The sequence below is a fragment of the Gobius niger genome (genome assembly GCF_951799975.1).
Source record: "Gobius niger genome assembly, chromosome: 16".
Classification (NCBI taxonomy): Eukaryota; Metazoa; Chordata; class Actinopteri; order Gobiiformes; family Gobiidae; genus Gobius; species Gobius niger.
In genome coordinates, this window is record NC_136867.1 from 11,022,790 (window position 1) to 11,042,127 (window position 19,338).

At 42.2% G+C, this 19,338-nt stretch overlaps 1 protein-coding gene across 1 annotated transcript in view; it reads right to left on the reverse strand.

The window, feature by feature from the left end:
• LOC306976415 (ryanodine receptor 3) overlaps positions 1-19,338 on the reverse strand; it is a 97,918-nt gene that overhangs the window by 11,557 nt on the left and 67,023 nt on the right. Inside the window, 39 exon segments of the mRNA XM_079574336.1 lie at positions 63-144; positions 690-794; positions 882-1,010; positions 1,078-1,166; positions 1,239-1,319; positions 2,271-2,344; positions 2,416-2,492; positions 2,630-2,709; positions 2,780-2,879; positions 2,963-3,010; positions 3,076-3,127; positions 3,344-3,453; positions 4,153-4,249; positions 5,706-5,818; positions 6,490-6,624; positions 6,689-6,748; positions 6,828-6,998; positions 8,270-8,362; positions 8,440-8,527; positions 8,781-9,021; positions 10,400-10,723; positions 10,853-10,983; positions 11,076-11,157; positions 11,494-11,732; positions 12,556-12,616; positions 12,920-12,969; positions 13,053-13,174; positions 13,268-13,335; positions 13,405-13,520; positions 13,604-13,727; positions 13,824-13,899; positions 14,063-14,125; positions 15,025-15,168; positions 15,586-15,675; positions 15,872-15,950; positions 16,033-16,196; positions 17,488-17,628; positions 18,409-18,499; positions 18,717-18,937. Coding sequence (XP_079430462.1) covers positions 63-144; positions 690-794; positions 882-1,010; positions 1,078-1,166; positions 1,239-1,319; positions 2,271-2,344; positions 2,416-2,492; positions 2,630-2,709; positions 2,780-2,879; positions 2,963-3,010; positions 3,076-3,127; positions 3,344-3,453; positions 4,153-4,249; positions 5,706-5,818; positions 6,490-6,624; positions 6,689-6,748; positions 6,828-6,998; positions 8,270-8,362; positions 8,440-8,527; positions 8,781-9,021; positions 10,400-10,723; positions 10,853-10,983; positions 11,076-11,157; positions 11,494-11,732; positions 12,556-12,616; positions 12,920-12,969; positions 13,053-13,174; positions 13,268-13,335; positions 13,405-13,520; positions 13,604-13,727; positions 13,824-13,899; positions 14,063-14,125; positions 15,025-15,168; positions 15,586-15,675; positions 15,872-15,950; positions 16,033-16,196; positions 17,488-17,628; positions 18,409-18,499; positions 18,717-18,937 — 4,411 coding nt within the window.

Consider the following 19,338-nt stretch of genomic DNA (forward strand, 5'->3'; position numbering starts at 1 on the left):
ATTGTAAAGTGCTGACAGTGTGGTGCACATGTCTGTGTCTTAATAAGCAGCTGAGGGTCAACCTTCGAGCAGCGATAGCATCATGACCACCATGTCCTGCTGCAGGTCCAGCAGCTCCTTCAGTAATTCGATTTGACTGGAGTCCTGGAGGAGACAGACAGAGAAGGGGTACTTTGTGACTCATAATGTATCAGAGTGTATGAGGCGAACAAGGCTGCCTCCTATTGTGGGACCTGTGGTGGGTAGAGGGCCCTTCTAGGTTATAGTTATCCATCATCACGGGAGGTTAATGCTATTTTACTGTCTGTGAGCAGATGGCTGGGTCTCTCCAGGTCCTTTAGGTGCTCAGTGTTCAGTTTGTCATAAATCTGAGGTAGATCCTGAAGTGCTAAATTCAAACAGTTTCACCTGCCTCCCCTTCACACCAGCGACTCTGTCAGACTGAGCCCCGGGTCAGGACTGTGGCACAAGGCATGGGTTTATCTACAGTGGGGTTACATGAGGAAAGACCATCTATCATGGGCCGAGTGTAATCACGCTGCAGTCAGCTGGGGTTATACTTGAGGCTGGTGTGCCCTCTAGTGGCTATACGTAGAAAATATTGAAATGCTTCAGAGTCAGGGAACGGATGAGGCACTGCACATTCATTAATAATCTATTAGCTAAGTTAACGTGTTAGCCATTATTACCTGTGATAACTTCATCTGCATGTTAGCAAAGACATGTAAAAAGCCCACCACCGCGTCCCAGAGCCTGCTGTGGGCCAAACTCTGCTGGTTACCAATGCACGGACCCTGAATCCAGATGAGTAAAACAGATAACATTGTTAGAAAAGAGCTTTGTTAGGTTTATTTATCTTGAGTTACTACCAGACACAGCACCTGTATGTACTCTGTCAAAGAGTTGAAGACCTGCTTAGCCACTGACAATGCTTTGGAGAAGTTCCTCTGACCGGCCTCATCAATGACATCCTTGCCAGAGTAGTACCAGTAGAAATCACTGATAGATTCCTAAACCGACACGTGCAAGAGGAATTAATAATAATGTGTAAAAGGCCATAAGATAATCTAGACAAACCTGAAGTCTTAGGAGGTAGTCCACAGTACTGATGATAATATTTACAGTTGTAGTATTCCCCGTTTGCGTCCTAAGGAAATTCTGGAAGTCTGATAATAAAGCACAAAAACATTCACGCGACTGTGACAGTCTTATAATGTGCGATACATTTTTGAACGTACCATTGTTGTGGCCCTCACAAAGAAGCTGCAGGAATCTGAAAAGATCCTTTGTGAACTCATCGTTTTGAAGCACTTTCGAGCCTGGAAACCAAACATGGCATTAGATGACCTTTAAGTTATAGGCCAAACTGTCATCTATTTGGAGTCTGCACAGGCATCATGGCTTGCAATGCTTCTCAACCCATAAGCTGCTGTCTAGTTTCCAAAATACTTGCACAATATCAGGAGGACAGAACATACAGACACAATATAATGCCTCATAGGAAAACAAAATAAACCAGCAAAGCCTGTTTTTTTTTTCATAGTTTGGTTAGTCGCAAAGAAGGACAAAATAGGTCTCACAATAACCACAAGCACCAGGAAATTAGGAACTAAGAGTCCCTTTGGGGCAGCTGACCTAAAATTAATACTTGTAATCAGATGTAGAAAGAGCATGCAAGCTTTCAGCTTCAAGGTCAATATGTTGCATTCAGAAAAATGCAGGGAGGATGATTGGGGCAAGAAAAGAGTTTGGAGACGGAGAGAGCAATCAGGATGTCAGCAGAGCACAGGAATGAGTAGAATTGTAACTATGTATTTACCCCGCTCACTCACGTTGACTGCGACCAACGGGATAAAAACGTGACCAGAAGAAAACAAACAAACAAAAAGCAGACATAAGCAAAGAAGAAGACATTGATATTCATTAGGAACAGGAGAGAATGGTGACTCTATATAGATATATTTACATACAGAGATAAACATTGAGTCTGCTCACAAGGTAATAGTAGTCACTTATGCCTGGGCATATGCGGTGAGATGGACTTATGTGACAGAAGCATAGTTGTATACTGTATGCAGCCCAGTATTTTTTTATGAGGACATTTTAATTACACAAAGCACAAAAGAGGACTCAGACATACAGTAGCACAGACTTAGATGGACAATGGCAGAAAGACACTGAGCGGGACAGACAACAGTGAGAGCTGGTTTGTTCATTAAAAGCTGAGCTAACCAGTTTCCTTTTTGGTTTATGAGACCATTTTTACTTACTTGACCCCTCTTCAGTGACCATTCCCAGACCTTCAGCTTTGTTTTGCCTCTCAAAAGCATTCAAGTCCAGCACACTGGCAGGCAAGATAAACACTGTTTCAATATTTATGCTGTGAAATGGTATGATCTGAAAATAAACCTTTACCTGCATGACATCATGAGTCCAGAAAGGCTTTTGAAGAAACCCACGTCTCTTTTTTCTTTCAGATAAGTCAACATTTTCTGCATTCAAACAGTAAACAGACATTGGTAACGCTTATCTATCCACTGTTTCACAATCATAGAGCATTCGGTATTTAGATACTTGTAATTTATAGTACACAATTATATAGTCATCAATTTAAAAGCATGATTTGTACCTGCTGCACCAACGTGTTTCCTCCATTAAGAATGGAGATTCCAAGTTTGAGAGTGAACGTCACCATGGGGCCAAGACGACCTGGGCATCACAAGTGTAAAAAATAAAACTTAAAACACTTACGAAATGAGACAATTGGTTAAGTACTTACCTTTACTGGCACCGATCATTTGGAGTACCATCTCAGCGGCTCCTCGGTCATGCAGTCTGGCTTGCTGGTAAAGCATTTTCTGCTTCTCCGTTTCCTTTTCCTGCAATTCCACATAACAACCTCATCCTTTCTGAATCGTAACACAGAGAAGAAAATCAAATATCTCTGTAAAATCAATAGCACCTCAAAGGTTTTCTCTTTGTCCTCCTCTTCCTCCCCTTCAGCACAACTCTGAAAGTGAAAACACTTAACATGCTGTATGGGTTAAGACTTTACAAATACCAAACAAAACGTACCTTTGCCATCATATCTGCATATGCAATATACAAGGTATCCTCTTCCAAAGAACTGCCAGGAAAGATGACAACTATTCAGAGATGAAATCTTTATACAGTTTGTGCAGAACAAGAGCCGCGGGTATTTCTCTCGTGCTATAAACTGTAAGGTGTAATTTAGCATAAAGCGTCCGTTTATTGTTGCAGCGGCGGGCCAAGAGCATTCAGGTGCACAGATGGAGCAGCGCGGTGCCAGGTGCTCCGATGTGTGTGTGTGTTTATGCGGTACCTGCACTCGGTCAGGGCGTTGTGGCTAAAATGCAGGATGAGCTGATGAAGCGGGTCGGGCTGTCTCCTCTCCTCCTCCTCTTCCTCTTCCTCCACTTTGAGCTGGATTTTCTGCACAAAGTCACTCGAGTCAGGAGGCGAAAGGATGGGAGTATTGAAATGCACTCACCTCAGTAGATGATCTGATAGACCGTTACATTATGCCATGCAAACACTATGCAGGGGTATGATCACAAATGCCGGGAGAAACAGACTCACATGGGTGTCGGAGCCACAATGTTGCAGTGATTATGAATTATTTTTTATTATAAGGTCCACTACATCAGTCTTGAAGATGCCACTGGCTTTTGCATCCTACCAGTACTTGGTTGAAAATAAAAAAAAATCACGACTTAAAAAGGTACAAACAATTTTAAACAATTTTAACTTTACCATTTTGTAATTCCTCTCCAGACATAAAACCAAATCTAACATAACTTTGAGGAGAAAGTGCACGCTATGTTACAATTCTATATGCAAAAAAAATAAAATAATAATAATCAATGCAGTAAAATGAAAGTAGTCAAGCTGATTTGCCAAAGCATCTAAGACTGGATGCTTTGCTGCCTTAGAAGAATTAGCATGAGCTCTCACATATATAGCATGTAACAGCTGGCTCTGTCATCACTCCTGATGTCAGGCGCGCTCCAAATGCGGGTCAAGTGAGAGACGCACTGCACGGGGGGAAGACTAGGTGTGACCCAGTGGCGAACACTGGAAGTGACAATGGACACGACACACTGGCTTCCTGTGGCTCTGCCGTGTACTTACTGCAAGGTCCTGCACTAGCTTCTCCTCAAAAGAGTACTCCTCTGTCTCTATCCATATTCTCTGATAGGCCAGGAGGAAGAGGTTAATAGAGCGATGCCTGGAAAGGGAGGGCGACAGCACATTAGCGTAGGTTAGAAAGAGCAAAGGAAAAGAGGGATCCTTGAGCAAGAATCGGTGTGTTAGTACAAAGAAAGGTTATTAGATTAGAAGCACACAATTGAAAAATGAAAAGCATCGTTTGTTTGCATTGTCACTATATCCTTCAGCTGGATTTTCCACAGATCAATCAGGCATAAATTTAGGCATAACATTATGACCACTGGCCAAATGAGCCCCGAGAGGAGTTCTTGTCTTCTGAACCGAATCAAAAAGGCCCAACCTTTGCTCCTTAAATGCATCACGGAATTACAGTTTATCTATGATTGTAGCTCCTTGGACAAAAAAAATCCCACACAAGGTGACATTTGTTGCTCAAATCCTTACATTATACCATTTTCACTTCAGTTGTCAGGAGTCATAAGGTGATGCCTAATACTGTAGGTACATGGATAAACACCAGTTTTAACATACTGTCTGAATGCTGTACACAGGTGGATGGGATCAGGGAGAGGAATGCAGGGATTACCAGTGCATAGGTGCGGTGCTACTGTTCTATAATTTGTTACCGTCAGCATGGAGAGCAGACAGTCATAGTCTGAGTCCCCATGCAACCTTTCCAGCCACTTATATTGGTAGGCTTTCAGGAAGTAATTGTTAATTTTGTGCCTGAGAAGAACAGCACAGTACACAGTGATCGATGAGGAACACAAAGAGAAAGAAAAAAAAATCACATCTGTCTTATAGAAAAGACGAGAGCCATATGCTTTGTCTCACCAATACAAAAAAAAACTAAACTCTCCTGTAATTATAGTTTATGCCATGTCATGTTTCACTGTCAGTGGCTGTGAATAAACAAGCCGTGCTGTGAGGCAGGCAGGCGGGCCATATTGGGAATAGCCACCCCCAGGTTGGGCCCTCATAATTGTTTCCCTCCCTGCTGTAGCGGTGTATGATTGAGTTACGGAGCAGCAGGCTGTGAAATTGCTAGTGTCCCTTTTTTCTACTCTTTGATAACAGCTGCAGGCCAGACATTTGTCCTACACGCAGAGCGAGGGGTGACCAGTATTAAGGGTCCGAACCTGGACGGTCAAATTTCAGAGTCGTTTCTGGGCATACGCTGGCACTGCAGGCGCCAAGGGACACACTGCCCAACAGAGGGCTCCAAAAGCTGAAAGTCCATTACAGAGCATTACATGTAAATTAGATGAGTATTTTTCATAGATTTTTAGGGATATAATTGGATGAGCTAATATTTGTTTTGGTGACCAAAAAAAAGGACTGAATTCTATCCTTTTCTATCAACTTTCTCCCTGTTTGTCCATGAAAAGATATGGAAGTAAGTAGAAAATCTAACAATAACAAAGGCAGCATCTTGCATTGTCAAACTTTTTTGTTTTGTTTATACCAGTCATAATCTTACAAACTCAGATGTTAGGATCTCAAATATGTGGCACCTTGGAAGATTGTAAAGAGGTGCCATGCGAAAACAGGCAACCACCGCTCTCTTCCTCTGCTTGGAAAGTAACTTCTGCCATACACACTTTTTGGACCTCAAAGGCTGCTCCACCTGTAAGAAAAAATAATGAAAATGCTTTAGTCTTCTACAGTATAGAACTTTTCTGTTCACTCAAAGTCATCTTGAATATATAAAAAAGAAATATAAAAGAAATACGACAAAAATACGACAAAATACATGACAAATGTAGTTACTGACATATCCAGTACAAACTACATCATTTCTTTGTTGACAGAGTCATGGCTGCACCACTAATTTTAGCCACATTGGGGGCAGTATTATTCCCCAATACTTTAGGCCACATGTGTCAAACACAAGGCCTGCGGGCCGCATGTAGAGCATGTAAGTCTCTAGTCCATTCCTGTGTCGAGCTATGCATTTTTAAAGAAATAACCAGAACAATCACTCCAGCCACTAGGAAGCAAAAAGGCTTAAATAAAAAAAAAAAGGAAAGAATTCCTCACGTGTCCAGCAGAGGGCAATGATAAAGATAAGAGATCAAGACATAAACAGCATATTATAGCCATGTGATAAATGGTCAGTCTGCCCCAGGGCAACTGTGGCTACAATAGTAAGACACAGGCTAATAAAGCGCAATAAGTTGTTTTTTATGAGGCCACATTCCTCAACCATATATGTGGCCCGTAACCCGCCGTGGGGGCTGAATTTCAGCCCACGACCCAAACGAGATCGACACCCCTGCTTTAGGCGTTAGGCCTGACCTGCTCCAGGTTGAAGACAGCAGCTGAGATCCTCTGAATGCGATCCACCACTCTGTCAGGGTCTGGAGGGCCCTCGGTCCTGGTCAGAATATCCTTGTAGAGGTTCAGCTGCCACCGCACGGCTGGGTCCTCGGACTGAAGGTACAAACATTAACATTATACAATAAGTGCAGGCCATTTCACTTTACTCAAACATTACCTTTTCTCTCAGGTGTAGATTCTGACGAATATGATCCTTAACCTCATCGTCTGTGTCTCTCTGTGGAAGAACAGAAAAATAAAAACCCTCCAAGGCACATTTCAGGTCATTAAAACATTTAATGAGAAGCGTTCCCGACCAGTGAGTAGCGTGTCTTGGCTAAAGAGATGAGTTCTTGGTCCCCTGGCGTGCACATGTTGAGGCCGATGGGCAGCATCTTCTTCAGAGCAGCTACAATGAGTGACGTCTGGATGGAGTAGAACTCTCCACGGCGCTTCTTATGCTTCCTCTCCTGGTCCTGCCCGCCAGACTGGAACACAAAGCATTGCATTGACATTTGCCCGACTAATTTCTTCATTTATTCTAAATCCAAACCAACTTAAAAAGACTTACAAAGCAACTACAGCAACGGAATAAATAACACTCGGCAAGGTTTGTTCAGATTGGCCTGGTTTAAATGAAACATACTCAAAGCTTATTCAAAGCTTTGACATAAGGAGTTTTTTGAGGTTTATTTTATTGAAATAAACTGAAGCTGGAGGCGCAGACGCATTTATGCTTTAGCTCTTAAGTGCATACAGATCATAATAGCTGGATTGAATTAGAACTGTTATTTCCACCATACGAAGGTATTCAAATGCAGACACATTCATATACAGGACTGAAAACAAACACTGATTAACATAGATACACAGACATAGAGTACATAATGGTCTAAACATAGAGCACCATGTAAATAGCCAGAAGTTACTACAACACAGAGAAAACACAATTTATCAAGCAAAATCTCACTCATGGCATATAAACACATGATTTCTAACCCATTGAAGCATGTTTTTCCCCCTTAAGGCAATGAGAAATGACCAAAGCCACAATGTCACAGACTTTGATAAATGGAGCAAAGGCCATGAGAATAAGACAACGTATAACTAGACTACAGACTACAGAGCACAGCGCGCACAGGCTATTGGCTTCTCTGCTTGGCGACCGCAGCGCGTTAAGCCAATAAGCTGGCGGGCAAAACAGCACATGCACTGCATCACTCTACCTTTTCCTTAAAGGACTGTTCAAAGATAGAGACAGAGAGGAGAGAGGCAGACAGAGGAGAGAGGATGAGAGGGCAGTTAATGGGGGCAGGCACACGCTCCTCGCTCCGAAGTGCGCTCTAGTGGAACACATTTGTTTGCCTGGAAACAGCTTAATCAGGCAAGACAAGAAAGGGCATTTCAGAACTTCTGCGATGTTTCATAAGAGGGTGAGGGTGCGGAGATTAGTTTTGAGGGAAGTGTAAATACATGCACACACATGCGCGGAGAGCTCTGTTCAGTCGATTCAAAATAAGAAAAGAGATTTGATCGTGGCATGTTTGTGCATGATTACAAGTGGTCCTCCTCTCTTATTAAAAGCACTTGACCTGTTAACATACCGGCACATGTACGCAAATGCATTGTGTTAACATGGCACAAAATGTTAACAGTATTTTCCCCTGTTTGCCAAATGTTGTGACAGGATTATGTTGTTTATTCTACTCTGCAAAGCTCCAAACAAAACATTGGATCGTTAACAGATATGGAAACCTACCTTTGCCATTTTGGATTTACTATCCCCAGTTAAAAAAGACAGGTTGTTGATTTCATTCTGCACCACAAAGTTCTGCTCTTCTCTTTTGAAATTCTGCAAAGGACAAAGATGAAGAATGCATGAAGAAATGAACCGTTTTCAGGAAAAAGAAACCTTGCGCTTTGACTCACATGCGACTTGCACCAAAGAATGAATATTTCTGCGACCATTTTGAAGAGCTCATTGGAGTCAGCGTCTGGTTCTTTGAGCCACCTGGACCTACAATAAAACACATAGAGTGCAAGCTAATGAATGATTTGTGGAATACATCTGCAATTAGCTCAATTCAAAGCACAGAGTGAAACATCTCTTAAAACCTTTCTTTTCCTTCCATTTTTGGGGTAATTCATGACAATCCTCTGCACTATAATCAATATAATATCAAAACACAATAGAGAGCGTTTATACTTTGTGGACACCTTGGTAATAGTATTAAAAGCATGTACAAGGAAAACACCAAGTAATCCCAAACCTGTTGTTGTCCACGTAGCGTATGAGCATGGGGTAGAAGGCGTACAGGTCTCGGCACAGCACGGCAAACTCGTCCAGGATGAGAAGCTCCGCCTCCTGCGTGTCTCCTTTACAGTCGGCCTTCAGAAGCTCCTCCTCCATCACCACCTTCACCGTCTTCTTCTTCAGCTTCTCCAGCGTGGGGAGGAAGTGGCTCTTGAGGAGGTCGGCCCGAGCTTTGCTGATGATCGGCTGCACGTACACTGCACAAAGCAAAAGCCACGACACTTGTCACTGCCCAAAAGTCTGACACTGTATGTGGTTTGGCACTCAGCAGATGAATACTATAATAATGCTCGTCCATTAGCTGTGACTTTACATACAGCGTTAAAATTGCTTTGGGAAAACAAAAACATTCATAACCTAAATGAACTGCTACACATGGATTAGTAATTTTGATAAAACTACATTATCCATTACCACATAATAGAAAAGCTAATGAGGCTGGTGGTAAGAGAGTAATTGAAAAAGTAGTCATTTGCTTTTGCCACAGGGTGTTTTAATTACAAATCGAAGTAGCCTCGCTCTGTATAGCATTTGTTTGGCATTATTTAAGAAAAAAGCAATTAGTATGAGTATGGTCAATTATTAAAATCAATATAGAAAAAATAATTGTCATAATTTTAACTTTACTCGAACTATGTTTGCTGCATGTTAATCCATATCCAATAAAGCAGGTGAAGATTACTGAAATTACATTTTACTCAGCGAGTGCCGACCCAACAGCTTGCTGAATATATTTACCTAGAACACATAATATGCAAAAGTCATTGCTATATCATGGTTTAAAGTGGACAAATCATGATTATGGGGCTTAAAAATGAACTTAAGAACATTATTGTGGGTGCCTCAGAGCAGTGATATTTTACGTTTGAAATTATATCTATATTTCATTTATCTATTTAATGTGGACAGAGCAATAACATTGGACGAACCAAAGGCATTGTTAAAAGTGTTATAGCACATGTGCCATAGGGGGCTTTTAGGGTACAATAGATAAAACACTGATTTAACAAGATAAGGCACATTTTACACACATGAACAACACTGGCCTTATTTAAGACACAGTTTGAGCTTCCTGGTAAAAATGTTAATATTAGGCTGCAGTTCATCCAGTGGGTGGAGAGAGTTCCACAGTGTTTACAATAATTAAATAGTAACAATGAAATACAGGCGCTAGAGCTGGTGAAGACTGACTGGGGCTCCTCCTGCTGGCAGCTGTAGGAAAAGTAAAAAAAAAAAAAACTAACTTTCAGTTTCGATTTACAGTGTGGTTTACAGCTTTGGCATGGAACACACTTTGAGCAAAGAGTGGCTCAGAACCAATCTAAAGTTGGATTATGGGCTTTAATAATGTGCAGGACAGTTTGGGGTTTTAACAATGTTGCAATTGTATAATTAAAGTAGAGAACGAAGTGCTGACAACGTAGTAGAAACAGCTAACTTTAATAGCTTTACTCGAGGATTACTCAAAACTGCGTCAATGTCGTGAAGTCCTTCTCCAGGTATGACTTTGACGTGGGAACAACTATATAAAATGGCTCATAGCTTAATTCCATGAAAATACTACTTGGGCCCAACCTGCTATCCTCTTCATCCAGGAGGCCTCGTCGATGCCCAGGTTGTTGTTGAGGATCTTCAGGATGTTTCCCAGGATGAGGCTGAGGTGCTCAGAGGTGACAGTAGAGCAGCACACGCTGCCGCCACAGGCCGGTTGGTTCTCCGGGCCCCTCTCCCACCAGTAGGACAGGTAGTTGCACAGCATGGGCAAGATCACCTCAATCACATGGGGCATCTCTGTGTATCTCGCCCCAGACTCCGCCATGTCGTTTATGTCCTTCATCAGGCCTTCCAGACGAGGCATCCCGGGGCAAACGTCTTCAACCAAGTCCGGGATTCCGAGCACTGAAACCATGCAACAAGCTTTTAGTTTCATTGAGCTACACAATTGGAATAGTAAATACGTATATCAACAATACTAGAATTACATCTCGAAAGTACATTATTTGACAGTAAACGTTTTCTGTAACTTACTGGCACGATCTCGGTGACTCTTGGTATTGAAAACTGAGCAGGGATTGTACATGTTCAGCCGTGGCTCCAGAAATGCAACAGGCATGGCCCCAGCCAGAGTGGCCAGACACTGCCCCAGAGCCGGCAGCTGTCTGGGGGACACACACAGTGGAGGGAGTGGGTTAATGCTATAATAACCGCTACGTGATATTACATTACGAATGATTCACCAAAACAGGAGTACCTCTCCACATAGATGTTCTTCCCTGTTCCCAGCGCATACAGGCTGGTGAGGATTCGGTAGCAGGAGGCCTGGACATCATCCACTAAGAAACGACAAAACACACACGAATATAGGCCTTTAACTTGAGCATTTTAAGAGTGAAACCCAAATGCATACTCGCTTTGGTATCCTGCTAAATCTATATGAGTCTCTATATGAGTAAATTTGTTTTTTTTGATCATTTTAAGCCACACTGTAGAAAAATTTCAAACATGATCAATAACAAATGTGCTCCTAAATACCTTTCATTTTATGTTCTTTAAGAAAATGCAACTTTACACTTTGCAGACCATGAGTCTGACACATGACTCCATTTCCCCCCCCCCAGGCTTGTTTCATCCCACATTTGTCTGATCACTGCGCTGCTGTCAGGACTCACAGAGCAGGTCGACCCCAAAGTGGTGCTGCGTGATGTGTTCAAACAGCGCCGTGAGGATGGGCAGCAGGGCCACAGTGGTGTAGTTGATATTCTGTGACACTCCTTTCATCTGCGAGCGCGAGTGAGTGAACTTCCCCAGCTTCAGATTCTCAAACGTCTTCTCCAGGTCCTCGGCAGCGTTTTCAAAGAACGTCCTGAGCCCCATCCTGACGTGCTCCGAGCCAGACTTCATCACCGTCCTGTCGGAGGGAAAGAGGGGCGGTCACAAAGCAAACACAGGGCAATGCAAACGAGCGGCCTGTGAGAAAGTACTGGGGGACTCTTTAGAATGCAAAGGACGGCACGCTCAAATATGCAATCACTCTCATCTCACAGCCAGAGAAAATTTGACTGAATGAATTATGAGACGTGAATATCAAGCCGTCCGCGCTCACTCTGGAACATAAATGATTTGTTCAATAAATTAAAAGGGTATTCAAATCCAAGGTGAGTCAAGAGATTTGGCACACGAGCACAACACATTAATATAATTAGTCCATTTCAGTGTTTCACACTTCGTAACAACGCGAAAGTCATTAGCCATTGTGAACACGCGAATGTCCCCTGGTTTTGAGGAGAATTGAAAGTCGAAGTGCGTCTGTGGGGATCAGCTGTAGCTGTTTAGCATAAACAAGTCCAATAATACATGGCGCTCGGTGAGTGTGAGCGGTGAGTGTGAGCGGCATCACCAAACAGTCTTTGAAGAGCAGACCTTGTGCAACATGTGCGCAATCAAATTTGCTTTGCTTATTCAAATGCCAATGGTTGTTCAGTTAATGTCAAGGGTTTCCCATAAGACATTAGTGGAGTAAGTGTTATTAAAACAAAATCTGTAACAAATATGCACCTCAAAGGTTACTCCATGAATCTGAGCCTTATATGACTTTAGACTGCAAATGTCTTTTTCAGTAATGAGTCATTATGGGCTTCACTTAACATTTAACTGCTATAACAAATTATGGAGTCAGATCAGCCCAGCTGTTTGGTAAACAGCCCCGTTTCTATCAGCAAAGTAGTGCCCACCTGGTGTCCAGCGTGTGAGCCAGGATGTGCAGACAGCTGACCATGGTGGTGGAGTCACTTCCTACAACACAGCCATAATAATGCCATCATTAGGAGCAGAAACAGGGCAGATTTCTGATCTAGAATGAGCCCCTGGAGGAATACGTAGGTTACAGGAACATATTAACCTTAACAGGAGACAGCAATCGATTCTGCATGTGCAGGGCTTTGATATATCAATACTCCACCTGGCTGCACACAAGCTAGTGCATTTGGTTAGAGCTTTCATATTCTTTTATGTCATCATTCAGTATAAACAATTGAAGTAAACAGCAAGTACAGCCACTGAAATATATTATGCATAAGTAATAGGTCATTATCTTACCAAAGAGAGAAATTCTGTGTCTGACGAGTGCTGCCAGTTTACAAAACAAGCTGGAAATTCAAAAGATAGAAGAGCATTAAATACAAATATATTTGTGTCATTTGTGGTGTCAAATAGAAAAGGTGCTGCAGACCTGGTGACCATCTCCTTCTCTTTGTTGGTTGCATATCCGCTACTGCTCAGGTTCTTACTTGGTGACGACAGGAAGTAGAGGGAGTGGTTCTTAAAGTACTGGTCGATGAGAGGCAGGAGAACCTTGAAGAAAATATGAAAATCATATTCTAAAGATTGTATTCAATTGAAAAAAAAAGCTCTATACTCAATTACAGTAAGTAATACATTGCCTACTTTGGCAAAAAACTTGATTTCTTGTTCATGCGGAGACCGGTCCATTTTCCCAGTAGCAGCCATAGCCTCTGAATTTGACAACATGTTGTTTATAATATTCACTTTATCTAGAGCAGTTGAGTGTAATGTTGACATACCTAAATGTGCGATGAATTCCTGAGCAGAGTCCACGTACTTCAGCAGCTTTTTGAGGAACTTGTAAGCAAATCTCTTTTCCATAGAGGAAGAATCGTGCTCCATATCTTTTAGACCTCTGCAAACCCAAACATGTAAATTCACGTACGCTATCTAAACACTGGTATTGAGTATTGACAATCCCAACATCCCAACAATCACCTTGTAATGCTGTATCCATTGATTTGCAGAAAGCGAAAAAGGTCCTGGGCCTTCTCTCTGTCTCTGGCCTTTTCCTTGGCGGTCAGCGTGTCGTAGGGCACCAGCAGCGGGTGAGTTCCTCCACCTTTAACCACAGACAAGCAACCCCCCCTCAATAAATCAATACTTTGCTTTGTTTAGTGCCTGCATTTCACTCGGTTTGGCCTCATTAGCAAGTCACCTCTGCTTCCAAGGTCGCTCTTCTTCTTCCTGGCCCAGATGTTATGGTAATTCTCGGCCACTAGCTCCACCATCCCCTTCAGAGCACAAGGACACAGCAAGGGCCAGAAGATTTGAGTGGAAAGTGTGCTCTACTACAGTTAGCGTTAGTATTCAAGACACAAGCCATTCATCTCATATTCAGAGTGAAGGATCATTTCATTATTATCTCACAACACAAATGAATGCTGGGGCACCTACCTGCAGCTCTCGGGACAGGATCACGTTGCTGGTGTCGATTGGGCTCGGGTTAAAGCCATTTGCCTGGAGGTGATTCAATATTGAGGGTTTTTAGAACAACATTTTGGCCTTGTCCATATGTATAGATCAAAATATGTGGGCAGCAAATGAGGTGTGAAAGGTTTGAGAACTACTGGTACGTGTGAGACAATTACAGGATCCATTTGCCCTTCATAGTGATTACACTTCAGTTTCAAAAATAAATGTGGCTGATAGGTTGATCTAAAGACTAAGTATTTTCTTATTAATCGTTGCGGCACACACGATTTAATAAAATAATGTCTTTTGAAAATTGAAGAATTACAACAAAACAAAATCCAGCTACTTTTTTGGGGATCTTAATTAAAATCATTAGCGGATTATTAGTCTCTGCCAGAGCAATTTGCTGTAAGGCGAAATGATAAATGGGACTTCTGAAATGATCCGCATATTGAAACACAAAACTCTTTCTTTTCTTAATGAAGTTTGTGACTGGAATCTCAATGTCCTCTTTAGTACAGTACTGACCATTCCTGATTATGAGTTGTGGGACGTTCGGAGGAACTGGTAACCGGTGTCTTTCCTACTTGAAAATTACGACTTACGACCTCAGAGCATTCCAGGTGAACAAATGTATGTAAACAAAACAGCTAATGCTACAACAGTTAGCTTATACCATGCTAACGTTACATGAAATTTTCTTGTCAGTTTTAACATTAGCAGCGCTCCTCCACTAGGGGCCGCCATTACTGTCTTCATCTCGTATACACACTCGTAGCAGTCTGGAGGTCTCCGAGTTTACAAGTTAATTATCAGTTCGAGTGGTGTTCCAAGATTTAACACACCTTTTTTGGTATCATTCCATTATTTTATAAAATGAACAGTATTACACTGCTACTTAAGTACTCCCACATAGAACTTTATGTCATTCTCTTTGTGTGCACCTGAGAGACTGTGGAGATCTTCCTCATCTTCTCGCTCTCCCTCTGAGACATGCCTTCTCCATCTTTTGTCCTGTCGATGCACCAGCCCATGGCCAGCAAGCTCTTCAGAGACTCTCTGATGGGGTATCTGTAAATCTCCTTTTCCTGGACAGAACACTAGTCATCAGTTACTGTTTTGTTTCATCATCAGACAGATGAAATGTGAGGACTGTTTCCAATTTTAAAGCAATGGTGATAAGTCCTCTGCCTAGAATTTGCCTTTTGTTGATAACGTCACTTCAATTACAGGGCTTATACATATGAACATAAAGTTCAATTGCCTTTTCTGTAAACTATAAGAAAATCTCACAATGATATAACAACTGATTACTTAAGAAATGCACAAACGTTATCAGTTGAATGGACTTTCTGTCATAAGCTTAATATGGCAGGTTTGTGGATCTAATTCCAAAGAAATTATGATGTAATTCTACTTTTTTGTTGTTGTAGTTCTTTCAAAAACTGAGAAACATACCCGAAACCTCCATAAGCAACCGATACTGACAGTGGGGAATAGCGAACCTTTTCTGTGAGTGATTTGTATGCCCTGAGCTGGGGGTGAATCTTGGCCTTCTCGTCCACACAGTCTCCGTATTTCCATCCCAGCAGCACCTGCGGCGCAAACACAGACAGGCTTAAAGATAAAGCAGCAGATTTATTGTTTGAAAGACAGAGTAAAATATTTAGTGAAAATAATTCTTTCAGTTCCCAGTTCATGCATTCTCTATCCCTGGACACCAACATGTCAAGCACTTGGCACAATATCTTAAAAAAATAAAGTAATAGAAGAATGAAAAGTAACTCGTACCTTCTCTGCAGACCACTTTTCATGACTATTTTCTGCGTATTTGTTGGCAAAGTGTTCGAGCTTCTCTGGAAGAGTAATGCTGAAAAAGAATATCACATTATATACAGACCCTGCCTCCTGTCGCACAGTATTTCTTGCTGCATGATTACTAAGTTGCATACTTGGTGGTGTTGATGGGTTTGGGGTCAAAGTTGCCGTGAGCATCCACAGAGTTGGGCTTCTCCACTGCGGTGCTGATGGAGGCGTCCACGTAGTCTGGTGGCAACGCTCCGGCTATGGCACTGAGACACGGCATGGCCATGTTGAAAAGATCTTTGTCATATTTCTGCACACAATGAGAAATATGACAAAATAGAATACGATTTGATTAGGTTCATATTACATAGGAAGTAGTTGATTTTTTAGTATCTTTTTTTTTGCAAATGATTTATTCTTGTTGTCACATAAATAAGCACAAAGGGCAAATAGACAAGAGCAAGAGCTGAATAAATAATTATAAATGCTAAAGAACGAGCAGGCTTGCAGATCTGGATCAATGATGCTCGTTATCGATGTTTCCAGGCCGGCCCTTTGCCTCTTTTCATGAGTCTGCATTTAAAGAGAAGTGCTGAGTCCCTGCATCTACATCACAAAGAGGCTGGTGGATATTGGCAGCTATAAAATGCTCCCAATCATAGCACATGTTAATCAAGACGGTAATGGCACAGGTTCTACTTGAATATGTGCATAGTGTATGAGCCAGTCAACTGCTTTAGAAATGCAGTGGACCGTATGTAAGGCTCGGAGCATTAATATCGCTCAATAAAGGCAATGAATAAAGAACAAACTATGTGGTTAGGGATAAACACTGTCAGAACATATAAAATTCAATTTAAGTAGAAATATTGGCACCATTTAAATTAGGCCATACTACTGCACTTGAAAAGTGCTTCCACTGTGTCACATATTTGTATAAGTAGTGTTTAATTCTAGCAATGATTATAGAATGGCTACAGCCAGGGTGATAGCTATACTTTAAATTAGAGGTGGGTCGGATCTGGCCCCCGAAGCAATTTTGTCCGGCCCTCGACTCTCTTTCCATAATTAAAGCAGAACTAATATGCCCCTACAGGCCATAAGTGTCACTGCATGTTCCTTTTTTTTACTCATTAATTGTCCGTGAAAGTAAATACTATGCTGACAGAAAAGAAAAAGGGAGAGAGGGATATTGTACATTGTGCCACAACTAAATGACACTATGGAGATTTTCCCACACCGAATTGCATAGCTGTGTATCAGGGGCACCAGGACCATCCCCTGCCAAAGTGGACTCACATGGCTCTATATTTTTCATTTTTATTTCATTAAAAAGTTCCATTAAAATATAAACAACACAATTGCTAAGTCAATGCAGTTTGAATAAAAAGGCAAGAGAAGTGCTATCTTATCATATCTGCTCCTTTATTAACTTTCCAATCACTTTAAATCAGTTTGGCTATTCTTTGTTTTTCTCAATATTGACAATCAGATATAATTCACTGCAGTTTGCAAAAGTGTCATTATTGTGGCCTTATAATGCAATTCAGGTTACTCATGTGGCCCCTTGTAAGAATTAATTGCCCACCCCTGCTTCTTACCCTTTGTGACAACGAATCAAAAACGCCCCAGAAGATTTTCTTGGTGAGCAGCAGCTCATCTTCAGACGCTGTGCCGTAGCTGCCCCAGCCAGAGGGCAGACAGTAGAATTTCCAGTTCTGCTCATAATGATTTGTCAGCAGCTGGAAAACACAAGTGAATTAGTCACAAGACTGTCATTAAAACGTGCGCTTAACTCATCTGCATGGGTGCATGGCAGCAAGAGGAGACAATAACAGAGGATAACTGTGCAAAGAAGTGTACTGTACTCATAAAGGAGAGACAAATCTTAATGGACAGATGGTAATAAATAGCTTGAGGCCCATGACAGGGAATAAAGGAGAGTGGAGGACGATGGAGGCAGAAATAAAATATAGGCGTTATATATTTCTGCTGCAGAGCTAATTGAAAACCTGCACCTATACCTGCGAGTGATATGAAACAACAATGGCCTCCACCCTTCCACCCCCCAGTTACGGGTTATTTCATGCCCAGTATTTCTCTCCTGTGGCCAGATGGATTGAATGGAGCAGTGGAGCCAACAGGCCTGTAATCCCACAGTGCAATACTTCATCTCCTGTTGCCCCTGTGCTACGTGCACACCTCTTCAACTGCTGTGATTAAAAGCTCTGGTCAAGGAACATATGCATTTGAGTGTTTGTGTGTGTGTGTGTGTGTGTGTTAAGAGGGAAAGAGAACGGAAGGAAGAGGAAATGTAATATTTGACACTGCAGAGGAAATAAGTTCCCGAAATAAGCTGATGGCAAATTATGTTGAGTTAAGTATGTGAAGGGATGCAACGACAACAACAAAAAAGCCGCAGATGAAAGAAAGAGAGAGAGAGAGGCATGAACGCTGAAGGACACAAAGTAGAAGTTCTGTTTGTGAAGAGACTTTGGGGTAAAAATTTGAAAAGTGTTTACCCTGAGAGGCATCTTGCAGTAATCAGTAAGCAAGGGCACATCAAAGACGAGCCTTCGCAGGAGCTGCTGCAGCATCGAGGGACGGAGATGACTGCGAAGAGACAAGACAGGTGCTTTGGTCTTAGGTTTATGATGTCAAAATTCAAACTGGTTCTGAATCTGAATAATCCGTGGTGCGCGACCTATTTTTCTAGAAGCCCTCCCTGCTCCGAATCCCCTCCCCAAATGCACTAGAATAAGTGACCAACATCAACTGTCAGGAAGACTGTTGAAAAACGGTCAGGCATGAAAAACAAACACTCCCTCACTTGCAGATGGACAGAAGACATTCTTCGATGGCGTCTCTCTGCGCTTTGGTGAGCGACCGCCCCTTAGACAGTCTGTAGATGGTGTGCAGGGTGGAGTCGATGAGTGTGGCGTAGTGTTCGGTGCCAGCGAACAGTGGGGCACAGCGGGTGAGCAGCGGCAGCATGGCAGATCCAATGTAGCGGTTCATGGCCAGGGCAGTCTCCGTGGTGCACAGACCCTCCTGCATGAAAAGCCGGACATGTGTGAGCTTTTACCCGTGTGCTTGTGTTGAAAACAAAAATACAGTTGTGTTTTGTATTAAGTATAAAGCCTTCTATGCAGGTCCAAAACGCATTTCATAAAAGCCTGAATAAACTGCCTTTCTGGTCAAGCTCATCAATTTCTACTTCAATTTGTCCTTGCCCACTTATTCAGAGCTGTGCTGGTTGTTATTGGCACTTGAATACAGTCTTAATATTGATCGTTGCAGGCTGTTGGGGAAAATGGTTTGACACATCGCTTCTGACTGGATTAGTTTGATTAGTTTATAAATGTGTCAGTGGAGGTGCCGTGGCGTCAGCAGCTTCCCACCACAGTGCGTGACGGAGTTAATGAATAAAGAACTTAGCTTCTATCAGCGTT